The following is a 15,125-nucleotide window of genomic DNA, read 5'->3' as shown; positions in this document are numbered from 1 at the left end:
ATTTTCTTTATTCATATCTTTTACCTGATTTCATGACAATAAGACTATATTACCTTTATAATTAAAATAGAATGTTAGCTTTCAAAAATGTACACTGTGAGGTAATTGTTCTGAAAGATGGAAAGACACGTCGTGGTCATGGAGTGGAAGACTTCATGGTGTTCCAATGACAATGCTTTCCAGACTGGCCTATACTTCTATGCTTAACCCATCAAACTTCCATCCGGCTTCACTGCAGAACCAGACAAGATGTTCCTGGAATTTATATGGAAATTCAAGAGAACCAGAACACCTAAAATAATCTTCAAAAAGAGGAGGAGAAAAGTTGGAAGACTCACAGTACTGTTTTAAAAATCATCTCAAAGCTGCAAAAAATCAAAACGTTATGGTATTGGCATGAGGACAGCTATGTGGATTAATAAAATGGAAAGTTCAAAATAAACTCTTATATTTATAGTCAACTGAGTTTTGACAAGGTGCCAATCTTCTTTACCAGAAAAAGAATAGTCACTTCAACATACAGTAAGCTGGTGTCCACATGCAGCATAAAAAAGCTAAACCCCTATTTCATATCACAAACAAAAATTAACTCACAATGGGTCAGAGATCCAATACCACAGAGAGAACCACAAGTAAATGAAGGCATAAATCTCAAAAGATTAAATAGAGTTACCACATGGTTTAGCTATTCTAGCCTACCTGTATAGCCTAGAGGACAGTAAACAGGAGTGTAGTCAATGCTGAAAAGGACACAGGTGTCTACCAACGGTGAACTTAAGGAATGAGAAACATATATAATACTTCATGGCTGCACTATGCACATGTTAAATGAAAGACAGCAATCAAGACAGACCATAAATTGCATAATTTCATTTGTATGACATGTCCAGTATAGGCAAAGCTGTAGAGACAGAAAGATAAGTGGTTGTGACACTTATCTTTGAGGCGACAATGAGAGCTTTTATAAGGAAATGACAAAAATCACCACTAGAATACATTGTGGTAATGGTTGTCCAACTCTGTGACTATTTAACAACCACTGAATTGTATCCTTTCTACAGGTATACAATTGTGTTTGGATAGCCTGTGACTTCTGGTTGAAAGCTGTCATTAACATGGATATCTAGCACTGTGGTGTGTATAAGCTCATAAAAGCATACATTCCTATGCACATAGGTATACACAAGTACACATGCAAGTGGCCTTCAAAAAGCTCATGGAAAAAACTGTTATTAAAGAGCTATGTATGGTTTGCAAAAGACTTTCCCTTCAGAATAATAGCCAGTGTAAACTTTTTCTATACCCTTGCACATAAAGGGGCTGCAAAAGTTTAGTGAAAATGGAATTAAAAGATTATATGAATTATCCATAAACTCTTTGCATCCTCTTCATGACTGCACGGTTGCTTTTGGATGATGAGATTGCAAGAAAATTCTGTTGTCCCTTTTTGCTTAGGATTTTACGCTAGCAGAGAATGTTCCCGATGAGATCCCACAGCCGGCAGGGTTGGAGTAGTTGACACCTAACACCCTTCCTAACTCCGGGATCTTACACTCCACTTTGGAGAGCACTAAAAGGTGCAATAATGTTTCCGTGTCAGTGGGACTGGGGTTGTCCTCCAGAACAGTGAGGGGTATGGTTCTGGGATTGGCTAAGAACTTACCGTGCTGTAGTTCTTCAGAGCCAAGTGGGCTTTTCCCATGAGGAAGTATGCTTTTATGCATTTGTCATCACACTGCATGAAAGATAATGACTGATCAGACATTTCAGGTATTTGAAGCTATTAGTCACTTTTCTAACCACTTGGCTGACTCAGAGCTGCGGTTCTCAGAATGGCTATCAGGGCTCACCATTCCAACCTTTCCATATATCTGTGAACCAAACTAATTGATGCCTGCAAGGAGCCTGGGTACTCAAGTTAGCTCTCCAGCAAATTAATGCTACCTGCCATTTTTTCATTTCCTTTTAATGGGCCTCCATTAGCAAGCAAACTTGAGACCTGCAGTTGAGGAGAGCTTTTGACACTGGTCAAACATCACAGTCACCTGGGACACTCACAAAGCTCCAGCCCAGGCTGCACCCCACACCAATGAGCACCCTCTGGGCTGAAGCCAAGGCATACACAATTTAGCAAGCTTTCCAGGTGACAAGCAGCTGCAGGTCCCTTGGAGAACCACTGGTTTATTATAAGGAAGAACTGAGTCTGGGAAAAGACATAAGACCATCATTGTATCTCATGGGTGGATAGGAAAGTCTCCCTTCCCTTGCCCTGCTGGCAACACACACACACCCCAACACCATAACAAGCATACTGGGAACTTGCATGTCATTTAAGATCAGGATGGTTGCCTGCTTCAGAACAACAGAACTGAAACTTGTGACTGAGAATGTCCCCATGCCTGTATGCATCTGTGAGGATAGCTCCCACAGAGAATGGTTTAGCACAGACACAGAAACTAAAATCTAAAACATGCACTTAGCTCACACTTACTGAAACTCCTTTACAGGCAAGCATTATTCTGGGTCAGATGCTCTTTGGGGTTTGATATTCAGAGGTTAGGAGTTGGAGCTCTAGAGTCTACAATGACCCCAGGTGGATTCTCCCTGGGCTGATCATTAGCCGTGGGATGCCGACCAAGCCACTGAACTTCCCTGGTGCCCGAGAGTGAGGGAACTAACAGCCTCTCTCATGTGGTTGTAGGGGGCTGAAGTGCCAGGTAATGCATTACTACTTGCTGTTGCTGCAGTTACAACAACAATCCCTTTCAGAGCAAAAAAAACCCTATAAACAGCTGAGTAATAACAGAAGAGGGAACAATGGTCATTGGAGAAGGTTTTACAGGTGCATCGATGAGAGGGCAGCAGTAGCCATGATTATCATGGTTGATGTTCAGTCTGTGCCACATGTGAGCCCTGAGCCAGAAAGTTCAGCTGAATGATCCCATGAAAGACTTGCAAGCACTCAACGAATAGATGCAATTATAATCACCATTGTACAGAGAAAGGACCTGGAGGCAGAGAGGGGCAAGGTCACCCAGATAGTACCTGAAAGATATGGAGTTTAAAATCTGGTCACTTAACCCCAGAAATGGAGGGTTTTTAAAAAAATCAATCTCCTTCAGAGAAGTGATACATTACAAAATATAGAAATGCTCTAGCAAAATACTAGAAAGGCTGGTATTCAGTAAAAAGAAATTTACCCCAAGTAGATGTCATCCAAATCAGTGCATGCAGAAAAGGAGTTTGGGCTGGATCTGAAATCATGTGGAGAACTAAAGAATTAAAGAGAAGAGGATGGAGGCAGAAGCAGCTGGGCAAAGTCCTGAGGTGGAAGAGAACTGGGAGTTTCCAGGACAGTCCAGCCTTGACTTTCTGGGACTGAGAGCATGTGCCAGGTGGAGGGAACTTGGGGTCGAGAGGTGAGCCTGACCTGACTCTACAGGGAGGAGCTGGATGCCGGGCTACCTGTGTACGCACAGGTGACCAGAGCAGCGAAAGGCAGGGAGATGACGAGACCAAAGCCTCACTTGCAATGAGGGTTGATGTTTGAGGTCCTGGTGATAATGAGACAGAAGCAAGTGCAGAGTCATGTTGAAAGAGGAGCTGACCACCCCTGACTACTAACCAATGATAGGATGAAGGAGGATGTGAAGCCTAAGCTGGGAAGACACAGAGGTTGGGGCAGGCAGAGGGGAAGGTGAGTGGGGAGATGGAGACTCAGCTTCCTGAATTTTGGGTGATGCCCAATCAAATGAAAACCTGCAGGAAGTGATTGCAAGGCAGCCCTGGCACCAAGGTATCGGGGTAGGAGGGACTGGGTCAGCAGGTTTGTGAGCCATTTACAGAGATGAAAGCTGAACCCAGGAGAGACAACCACAGATTTGGGGGAGTACCATGACTTCTAAGAGATGAAGCATGGGCTGGGATTGTGGAGCAGAGGTTAAACTGCTAGTTGCCACACTAGCAACCCATATCAGAGTGCTGGTCCCATCCCAGATACTCCTTTTCCAATCCAGCTTCCTACTGATGCACCTGGGAAGGCATCAAAAGATGGCCCATGTACCTGGGAGATCCAGATGAAACTCTGATCTCCTGGCTTGTGTCTGGCACCAACTTGGCTGTTGAGGCCTTTGGAAAGTGAATCAGCAGACAGAAAGCCTATTTATCTCTATGTCTCTCCATTTCATATAAATCAACAAATAAAAGTAGATCATCTTTTCTTAAAATATTTATTTATTTGTTTGAATGTTACAAGAGAGGGAGAGACACAGGGAGACCTTTCTTCTGCTGATTCACTCTTAAATGCCATAATGGCTGGGATTGGACCAAGACAAAGCCAGGAACTTCACTGGGATACAGGGCCCCAAGCATCTGGGCCATCTGCTGCTGCTTTCATAGGTGCATCAGCAGGGAGCTGCATCAGAAAGTGGTGCAGCTGAGGCTCGAACTCATGCCTATAAGGGATGCCAGCATCACAAGCAGCAGCTTAACTCAATGTGCCACGGTGCCAACCCCAAACAAATCATCCCATAAGCAAAGAAATTAAAAGGGCAGAGAGCAGTGGGTGAACCCTGGTAAAATCATGGCATAAAGTAACAGCTTCTTTGAAGCAGTCCTGCCTTTAAAGGAAGACAGATTACCTTGTTCAGTAAGTGTCCTGACAGAAAAGAGATGATTCTGATCCTAATCGAGGTTGGCCCTGTTGCCTTATCTTCTTAGACAAGAAATATCAACCTTCACAATTTTAAAACGCAGACTTGTCTGCAGCCACCCGTAAGTGTCAGCAACATTTAAATAGAATGAAAGTGTAAATAATGTTACATAAATGTGTGCCAGTGACATTCATGCTGGGTGCTTTATTTTTTTTATTATTAGTTGTATTGCATTATGTGACACAATGTTATAGGCACTGGGATTCCCCCCACACCTCCCTGAACCCTCTCCCCATGGTGGATTTCTCCACCTTGTTGCATTACTACAGTTCAAATTCAGTTGAGGTTCTTTCATTGGAAGTATTTACCAAGCATAAAGTCCAGCATCTTATTATCCTAGTGAGTTCAACGATTTCTTGGTGAGACCATCTCTGGTCTGAAGGTAAAGCCGGCAAAGTATCATCCCAATCCATTAAAAGCCCCAACATCACATCAACAACAATTTACAACATTATGGCATTAATTGACATGGTATTGATTAACCAATATGTTAATAGGAAAATGCAGGTTTTTAACTACATCCTGTGACTTCTTCATAGACATTTCAATTTTGGTTTATATTCAACAGGGTTCTATACACCTCAAAATGGCTATAGATTACTATTCATTCTGTCTCGTGTCTATTTTCATTTTAGTATTTAGCTGTTTATAGTGTTGAAGCATGATTTTGCAAACTTGGTTGTTTTTCGGATGGTCTGAACTGGCATATAACTCTAGCAAGACATATGTCATCAGTTTAGATATAGAACATTTTTTTTAAGGAGGGGTGTGCAGAGAAATCCCGAATACCCCAGTGAGGCGTAACTAATCTTTGTGTCTCACTATGAGTGAATCCACGCTGACCATTTCCTGTCTGATTCTAAGCTTTCCTTGTTGTTGTCTATCCATTCTAGGTTTTTTTGTTTGTTTGTTTGTTTTGAGGGGTTTCTAGAGTGATCCTAATGATCATCATGAGAGAGGGTGGGGACCCAGAGCCGGAGCTAGGCGAGGACCAGAGAAAGCTCGCCTCCCTAGTCCTGAAGAAAGTTTATTATTCTTCTGTTTCTGCAGACCGCTCAGGGCTCCTGGTTGTCCTTGCTGGGTACTTTAAAGACTTGTAAGACCCAGTGAAACTTTTAATTCACAGCTTCCATGTGTGTCCTCGTGTGTTGTTTCCATCCCTCTGAGAGGTTTACTCAAACCTCTTCAACAGAGAGCCTCGGTGGAGGCTGGCTGTCGGTGTTTTTTAACATCAGCTGCACTGGGCCAGTGTACTTCTCAGAATCAACATCAGAGATGCATCTATTTTTTCTTTCTTTCCTGGCTTTTTTTTTTTTAATCCACTGCAGGTCTGAAAAAGAATCTTCAGGAGGCCCTGTGAGCAGATTCTGTTGCTTTTGAAACAGACAAGTTAGATCCACACTCGGTGATTATGGGATTTAAGGTTTCAGAGGAGAGGCCATTTATAGTACGTGGTTAAGAGCTTGGGCTTACAGTTAAACCAATACTAGTTCTGTGATCCAGCACAAGTTAATCTTTGAGGCCTGGCTTCCTTGTCAAAATCACAGGGCAAAGGATGTCACTGAACTGAACTGAGTAGAAAAGTATGAGTGGATAGTAAATGGTGGCTTTTGCTGTTACCAAGGGAGCACCAAGGGGAAACGCCAGTCTCTCTCTCCTCTCGTAGAGTGACGGCAGAAAAAGCCATTCTGATTCCACACGGTGACTAAGCAAGCCAGGGGGTCCCCGCTGGGGCTGTGTGGAGTCAGTTGTCAGTGGCTTTGGGCAATTCTTGTAAATCAGAGACCACACTGATGCAATGAGACAAGACTTGCTACACGTGTCTCTCCTAAGAGACAAGAAACTCAGACATTGCAGATGTCAGTTTAGAAGATTTCTAGTGTTTTCTGAGCTATTCTAAGTGAGGGTGACTTTCCAGTTCATCCCTGTCTCCCTTGTTCATGCACTTTGGATGAAATAAGCAAACAAACGTGATCATTAGGTTGCCATCAACAGAAGTCCTTGACTTGGGCCATGCGCAGTGGGCTGGGATTTGAACCAGGGAATCAAAGTTGCAGGATAAGCCTGGCAGGCATATTATTCTGACACCTCTGTTTTACTTGAATGGAAGTTATTTAGGATAGCATTGTTCTGTTAGAACAAGCAGGTGAGATTTACGGGATGCCATGAAAAATCCACGAGGATTTTTAAGATAAAACACTGGCCAGGAAAGACACTTCGTGTTTTTCATTTCCAGACCCTGGAGGGACTCATTCTCTGATGTGAGCAACACTGCACATCAGAAGTCCGAGATGTGCTAGTCTTGGTTGGGTAAAGAGTACTGTGACAGCAATACAGGACAATGTGGGGATTAAAGGTTACTTAAGTTACTGGCAATAACGTTGGTAAGAAATGAGTGTGAAATTTCTTTCAAAGACTCTAACATTTCCATGCACCTGTGATTATCTACACAATTCTCCAAGTTGGTATTATGTTACAGGAAATCCCATGCACAGCGTTAAGCTGTCTGCCTCAGCACTGACTATGGTTGATTAGGAATTCTGCCTTGTGATTTTATGTCTATCGAAGTAGTAGGGGTTGGGGTGGGGACGAGAATGGCACAGACTGATAATAAAGGACAGTAACACTGTAGGGATTAGCTCTCACTGCTGGCTCTAATGGAGAGAAGAAGCCATTTACGCTATTACATGGATCCAGGCAGCCAGTAACACAGCAGGAAAGGAGGAGCTATTACAATATAACCCCTCAAAAACTCAGTAATAGTAGCTTCTCCAGAGAGCTCACTATGCACTGGGCATATTCTGTGCATGGTCATGACCCTGAGCGATGATTCTGCACTCATTCCATTTTGTCCATGAGGCAAATGATGCCCTTGACTACCATGACATCCTGACAGCTTCTCTCAGTTCACTTCAGGACTAAGACATTTGGCCCCGGCAAGCGCAACACCATCTTGTAGGAAAGGAAGTTGTCTCTTACCCTCAGAGCCCAGTCGCAATCTGCCAGAGCCTTCTGGTAATCCCCCAGTTTTATGTAAGCCTGTAACGACACAAACAGCTGATGCTCACACACTACTCTGCTGCAAGCTGTCTTCAGTCAGCGCAGGAAGACCAAATGGGAGAACAGTGATGAGGAGTCACTGGCAGCTACCTGTATCAGCCAGGGTGGTGGTAGCAGCTATATGGCACACTTAAGGCAGCTGGGCAGTCTGAGAAAGGCCTAGCAACAATGGGTAACCATTATTACCACAGATAGAAGTAAAGGCAGGGAAGAAGGGAGTTGTGAGTGAAGTGAGAAAGGAGAGCTGTATCCAGGGAGGCAGGGCGGGGGGGCAGGTGTGGTGGCACCATGAGTTAAACTGTCCCATGAGATGCCCATATCCCACGCCAGAGGACTTGGTTCCCGGCTCAGATCCTTTGCTTCCATCTCAGCTTCCTGCTAATACAGGCCCTGGGAAGCAGGAGATAATAGCTCAGGTACTCAGGGCCCTGGCACCTGCACAGGACACCTGGATGGAATTCCTGGCTCCTGGCTTTAGTCCGGCCCTGTTAGAGTTGCAAGTGTTAGGAGACTGAACCAATGGGTAGAAGATCTATACTTTGCTTTCTCCCTGCCCCTTTGCCCTTGTAAATCTGCCTTTTAGATAACACACACACACACACACACACACACACACACACACACACACACACGCACACACTTTAAAAAAAAAACAAAACAGTGGGAGGCTGGATGGGACTTCTCCCTTTGTTTCTCCCCTGACCCTAGTTTCAGGGGAAAAAAATTATATTAATGTGGAAACAATGGTATTACCCACCTTCCTGTAGCTCTTGACCTTTTGTGCCCTAATCAACTAAGTAAGATTATTAAAAAAAAAAAAAGGAAAAAAATATAAAGTGGACATTCCTCACAAAAAAAATTAATAAAAATAACTGCCTGATGTGGTACATGCCAAGGCCTTTAATGCAGCCATAATCTGGAGAAAAAAATTAACCCATCTCCTTTTTTGATTCTTACTGGCTGAATCCAAAAGGAAGCAAAAAGGCTGGGAAGCCACGGGGCACACACAAGCCAGCAGATTGGTACCCCAGGATACACAGGAGGTCAGAGCAGGATCTGGATGGGGCAAATAAGAAACAGCCAGCACACCTGACCACTTTACAACGGAAAGGCTAGATTCTGAAGTCTACCCTGCTGTGAACATTTTAGAAGCATGCCCAATGATACGGGGAATAAGGAAGGTAGAATAAAAACAAGGGTAAATGAGGATGCCCAAAATGAAACCTCACACACTGCAGAGAGGAACATAAAACAGTGCAGTGCTCTGGGAGACAGCCTGGCAGTTCCTTTAAAAGAACCATGGACATTGTCCTGTGACCACTCTCAGGTATATGGTCAAGAAGACAGGATGCGCATATCCATATAAAAATCCTATGGGCATCCATACCAGCATTATTCGTAAGAATCAGAAAGCAGAAGCAATTCAAACGTTCATCTCTGGATGAACAGAAGAATAAAACGTGGATTATTCATACAATTCTCTATAAGAAAGAATGGGTTGATCTATCAGAGGCTTTAAAAAGTTCATGACAAATGGAAATAAATGACAATTTTAGCATTTTCCACAAGTCTTCTGAAGATCCTTCTCATACCATAGCATATTCTGTCAGTCACAAAAGGACAGACGCCAGACTGAGAAATATGGATAAATCCAAACAGGCATCAGTTTGATTGATTTACATCGTATCAAATGTTCAAAAGTGTCCAGTGGATAAAGGCAGAAGGGCTGGGGTGCAAGGAGGGCAGGGGGAGATTGACAAGTGACAGCTGTAAGCAATGAGTTGGGGGAATGATGCAATGTTCACACACGGATTGTACAAGTCTGTGGTTTTACTGAAGAGTGTTGAATTGCACACTTCGAATGATATATTATACAGTATGTGAAGAATGCTGTTAACAGCAACAAAAAAAGCTCTGCTCCCACCCTCAGGAAGGAAGACCTGCAGGAGATGTCTTAGACAGGCACTTAAGAGTCAGAGAATTACCATGAAGCTTCAGTGTCAAATGCCTGGAGCCACTTTTTTTTTTTTTTTTTTGAGTCTCCCAGAATTGGGCAAAATCCAGAACTGACCAAAGATTCTGTGATCCAGCCAGGCTAAACCGACTTGAAAATTGGGTTCATTTAAAGTTTCCAAGAGCTGGAGGCATTCAGTGCCTGTTTAGAAACAAGCACTGTGGCAGCTGGGACCTCTGTATTCAGACTGGGCCCTGCAAGTGGTCAATGCCAGCTTCTCAGGCTGCACTAAAGTAGAGTTGAAGCCTCTGCCTCTGGAATAGTCCTAAGCAGCAGCAATGAGTACCTCCATGGTAAGAATGGAAAAACCCAGTATGGACAAAAGAAACCCAATGGAAGTGAGACGTACAAATGTGTCCATCATCAAAAGTGCATCAGGGCACTTTTGTGCTGTGATATTCTTGACAACAAGCCAATAAGCTATATGTATGGACAAGCCAATTTTAAGATCAGTGTCATAACTCCTGGGGAACCCAAGCATTCAACGGCCAGCCGCGGGAGAGGAGCTGGCAGTGGGTGTTTTGCTAATGAATTTCTGCACTGTAGCTCTTTGCTCCCAAAGAGAGGCCAGCAAACAGGGCTTTCTTTCGTTAACTGGAGTTCTTGACTGATGGAAAAAGACAGCTCTTTGAACTGTCTCTCCTACAAAGCCCTGTCCGGTCCTCTGGCTGTTGAGTTTCATTTGCAAGTCAGAGGATGCAAGAAGCTGGCGTGTTCCTGGCCCACAGCCGCCATGATTGCCTGCGTGGGCTCCTGACATTTTTCTATACTATCTTTGACTTTTTTTTTTTAATTTTAAGGGCTTGGGTTCAACACCTGTAACTTCCCCATTCTCTTCTGGTTTCCCACATTTTGAACAGAACCATTTTCCCCCCCAAAGGGCAATTAAGCTCCAGATTCCTCTAAGTCACACCAGCAATCTATTGATCATAACATTAACTCCAGGAGGAAAACAAAGTGATAAAAGGGTACATTTTCTCTCCAGCAGGCAACGCTCAATTCACAGGGTCCTTATTAAGTGTTTTCTAACACTGCAGGCAGACAGGAGAGGCAGTTTACAGTCAATGGTTCAAACAATTTCTAATGCCAGGGCAGTTTGTGTCGTGTGTATTTGGGTCTCTGTACGATTTCTTTTTGGGTAGGCTGGAAAAAAAGTGCTTCCCTAAAGCTTTTCATTACCTTGATTTTCTTAATGCAATTCTCCAGAACTAATCAAAGCACTGCTTAAAATTGAGTACAGCCAAAAAAATTGTAACTAATTTAGGTGACTCTGGGTATGGATGGTCTGCGGTAGATGAAAGCCTGGATTCCATAACCTTTTAAAAGCTATTCAGTTTTCTTGTCCTCAGATGCCTTCAGCGTCACAACAAATGAATCAGGATGAGAAGGCAGAGTGTTTTCAGGGACCAAATCTGGAGATAAGTAAGGAGGAACTATGATGGTTGTGTTAACTGTTCCTGTACACCAGGATTTGAGGGGCACCTGGTGTAAACAAAGCATTGGGTGGAAAGGCAGAGTGCCTCTCAAGAAGTTTATAATTTTGTTAAGGTGATCAAAAGTATATGGCTAACCCAAACTCCGGCCATTTTATTTACCAAGTCACTTGCTCATTATGAGTTTCTTTCACACACCGGGTAAATAAATGGCTGTTTCAGTCCTAATCTGATGTATGCAGCCTTTCAGACCATGGAGGTATGGTGTTCTCACATGTTTTTTTCAGCATGAAATCACTGTGCCTCACTTTTAATACTCTTCCTCAGCATCCCCTAGCCAGACACTCTTCATCCCAAGTTACAGAAATTGGAGCTGATGAGAATGCTGCAGCAGCCTTTCCCTCTCAGAGACAACACAGCATCAAGTTCATCTCTTGCCAGTCCTGCTGACAAATACTGACCAGCAGGGAATTGTGTCTGCCTGCCTGCCACTTGTTCAGGCCTGAGCAACAATGAATTCTTGCTCAAAGCCTCAACCACTTTTCAAAGATAAGGTCCCAGGTGCCACTTCTGGTTCTACTGGGTACCATCAGTCTTGGCGCTTCCTGAAGCAACTGATAATAAACATCTGGGTGAAGTGACTCATGACTCCAGGAAGCTGAGCTCACTTGGGAGGCACACAGGATTTTCTGAAATTCAGTCTTTCTGAGAAATTGGTGTGTCTGCCGACTGAGCAGTTGACTCCAGTCACTGAATGCTCATTTTAAAGAGAAATTGATTTAATGACTAAGAAGCCATCAGAAGGGTAGTCCTTGGGTGTTTAGGTAGCTACCATGAAGGCAAGCTGCACACACTGCATGTGGCAGAGTCCTCAGGTGTCCCCGGTCGCTTCACTGTACCAGTTCCCTCCTTTATCCATTAACAAGGGGCCTTAGACTATGGGGGCTGCTGATGGCAATTTCACACCGAGAGATGGCAACTGGATCACGGAGAGAGATGTCCATTACGGGATCTGGCAGAAGCTGCAGGCCCACCAGCTCCCCCATATCCAACACAAGGACCCACCAGCGCACCACCTAGTCCGGTCTTTCTTCTCACAGGTCCAGGGTAACTGTTCCCTAGGCAATGGCATGGGACACATAGCACCTGTGACTCGCTGACCTGGGCTCGGTTGGTGTACAGAACCTTCATGTCTTTGAGCTTCTCCAAACCCTCGCTGTAGCGCAGCACGGCTGTGTCATAGTCACCTTTGCCAAAAGCCTCGTTCCCCTGCTCCTTCAGGGCTGTGGAGAGCAAAGTAACACAGCTCAGCTCTCCTCTCACACTTGACACCCCAGCCTGTCCTGGATCCAAAAGACATTTGTCCCCGTTTTGTCCCTGCTGATTTTTCAGAACTAGCTACCTCAGGTATGCTATTTTTTTTCACTTCCTGCAAACCCACCACCTGGTGTTCTAAGTGGCTTTTCAACAAAAGTGAATATTTCTGCACCATGGTGCAGAGCCACCGCAACCTAACCACAGAGACCAAACGGGTACTCTCAAAGTGTCATACAGAGGGCAGGTAATGAATGTGCCAAGCAACACAGAATCACCCACACCTGCAGCACACAGGGTGGTGTAAAGCAAGTTCTAGAAGCTTTCTTCTGTCCTGTGCCCTCCCCCAACACACACAACTCTCTCTTCATTTCTCTTCTTCTTTTCTCACATTGCTTTCTTGTTTCCTTTTTCCATTTTACTTCTTCATCTCCAGCTCAGGCCAGCCAGTGTTCTCCCCAGACCCCCATTCCCCAGCCTCCTGGGTATGGTTCAGTAGCACCCTTTGTTCATTCTGATCTGCTGAACCCAGTCACAGGATAGAGACAGAGCAGGGCTGCCCCATGACGGGGGAGGGAGCAGGTGAATGAACAGATCAGCCTCCTCCTCCTGCTTGTGGCAGCACAGGGACCAGGCTGCTGCCTGGTGCAGTCTCACTGCCTCAGGCCCATCTCAAGCCTGCGACACAGGAGCCTTGATGTCCTCAGACGGTGGGGAGACGGTGCCTGGGAGCTCCTCTCCAGCGCCTATCGCCCCAGTTGCGTGAAGGTGAGGGCTGCCAATTACCATCTGCCAGGGCTCTGCTTTCTCTTCTTCTCTTGGCTCGCTCCTTTGCATCCTTTTCCACGGACGCCAGGAAGGCCTCTGGCATGGAGATATATTCAAAAGAAAAGTCATGATAGGAGACTCAGTTTTTGAGTTCCAGTGCAGAAGAAAGCTACAGCTAGAGCGTTAGAGCTGCACTCCTCATGCCTGCACAGGCACATACAGGTTGGAGGCAACTGAAGTGACATTTTTCAGATTTGACTCTAAATGGTAATCTGTGTGCTGTATTATTATTATACAGGATGGTGATGACTGTGCCTCAAATGTGAACGAGGTTTTTCAAAAGAGGTTTTCTTTGAAGAGAGACTTTGTGTGTGTGTGTGTGTGTGTGTGTGTGTGTGTGTGTTCCATTTAGCATTATAAGCCTCTGAGCTGAGCAACAGAAAACATCTGAATCCCTGGAGCAACTACAAGTAAATTGGATGACACAGAATAACCGAAATCAGTTTATCAAAGATCGGTCAGGAGAAAATACAGAAAATCCTCCGTGTGCAGTCACTCCAGCTGGTTGTGACAGAGCAGAGCAATCTGTAGGTTTTTGCTCCTGGTTGTTTGTAAGCCCAGAGGCTATCATTTAAGGGTCTGGAAGTTACAGTCAATAAAAACTGATCCTAAATAATGAATGGTACATGGGAGAAAGAGAGACACTGTGCTTACCTGGGTTGAGTTCATCTGTATTCTGCAGGTCATCATAAAAACAAAGAAGCATAGTTTAGAAACACCACTGCCTGATTTGTATGTTTACAAACCAAGAAGGCAAATCGAGCACAGAGGAGGACTAGTCATTTCCCCCTAATACTGAAGGGATTAAAACACAGAAGGTTTGCTAGGGTCTGACCTGAGGTATGATTGCTATGGGGTTGGGTTAAGTCTGCAGAAGCAAGCCCCACGCAGATGAAGGTACCCAGGTGTGGCTATGGGAGTGGGAAATGGGGTGAGAAGACTAAATCACCTTCATAGTACAGCTTAAATGAAGCACTCAAGTTCAGAGAGTACAGGGGGCCACTGTTTCTTTCTTTTTTTTTAATTAAAACAAACAAACCAAAAGACTGTTTGGAGATAATCCAACAAGACCACGGTGTGGGGGGAGGGGAGATATAAAGCAGAGCTTCTACTTCCTTGTGGGAAATACATCTAGCAAATCTAAGAAGTAGAACGTTAGTTAAGCTTCATCAGATGGTTTGAGATGAAACTACTGCCCCAGTGCCCACGTTCTCACTGTCTGTACTTATATAACTGCCTCACAAAAAGGGAGACCTCAGTGGGAGCTTGTGGCGGGCTGATCATGGTCTTGTTCAAGGCAGTCCTGCATCCATCCTCCTCCTCCTCTTCTTCCTTCATATGCAGTAGCCTCTTCTCTGTCTCGACGAAGGCTTTCTGCTGCACCGCCAAGTCATCAGAATTCATTTCCTGAATTAAGTTGGCTAAAGGATGAATGAGACATGAATCCAGACAGGTCTTCACAAGACTCCCTCTGCTAGAATGGACGGTGTAGAAGAGTAACAGGGGAGATCTCAATGAGGGAAAAACAAGGCAGTAGCAAGTAAAACGGAGCAATCAAAAATGAGATTTGTTCTGCCTAGAGAATGCAGGGGAGTTTAACAATGGGCTACAAGAAAGAGAGATTGAGCTATTATTTAATTCAATAATAACGTAAGGGGAACTTATTATGAGCTAGATATTATGCTGAATGCTACAGATAACAATGATGAAGTTAAAAAAATTAATGTATAGTCTCATGTGGGAGATTGCAACATCATATATAGA

General features: G+C 44.3%; 1 protein-coding gene across 2 annotated transcripts in view; it reads right to left on the bottom strand.

Annotated features, from left to right (window-relative positions):
* Positions 1–15,125, bottom strand: part of TTC12 (tetratricopeptide repeat domain 12) — a 41,172-nt gene that overhangs the window by 20,465 nt on the left and 5,582 nt on the right. The window contains exons 2-7 of one of the 2 annotated variants that reach the window (XM_040977264.1): positions 14,616–14,782; positions 14,016–14,037; positions 13,320–13,397; positions 12,381–12,502; positions 7,692–7,751; positions 1,664–1,753 (exon numbers count right to left, since the gene is read on the bottom strand). In XM_040977264.1, the coding sequence (XP_040833198.1) occupies positions 1,664–1,753; positions 7,692–7,751; positions 12,381–12,502; positions 13,320–13,397; positions 14,016–14,037; positions 14,616–14,782 (539 nt within the window). The remainder of the gene's footprint in view (positions 1–1,663; positions 1,754–7,691; positions 7,752–12,380; positions 12,503–13,319; positions 13,398–14,015; positions 14,038–14,615; positions 14,783–15,125) is intronic. The other variant, XM_040977265.1, reaches the window with a different exon arrangement.

The sequence above is a fragment of the Ochotona curzoniae genome, unplaced genomic scaffold, assembly GCF_017591425.1.
Source record: "Ochotona curzoniae isolate NIBS_2020 unplaced genomic scaffold, NIBS_Ocur_1.0 contig_2723, whole genome shotgun sequence".
Lineage (NCBI taxonomy): Eukaryota > Metazoa > Chordata > Mammalia > Lagomorpha > Ochotonidae > Ochotona > Ochotona curzoniae.
This window is presented reverse-complemented; position numbering and strand designations above follow the sequence as displayed.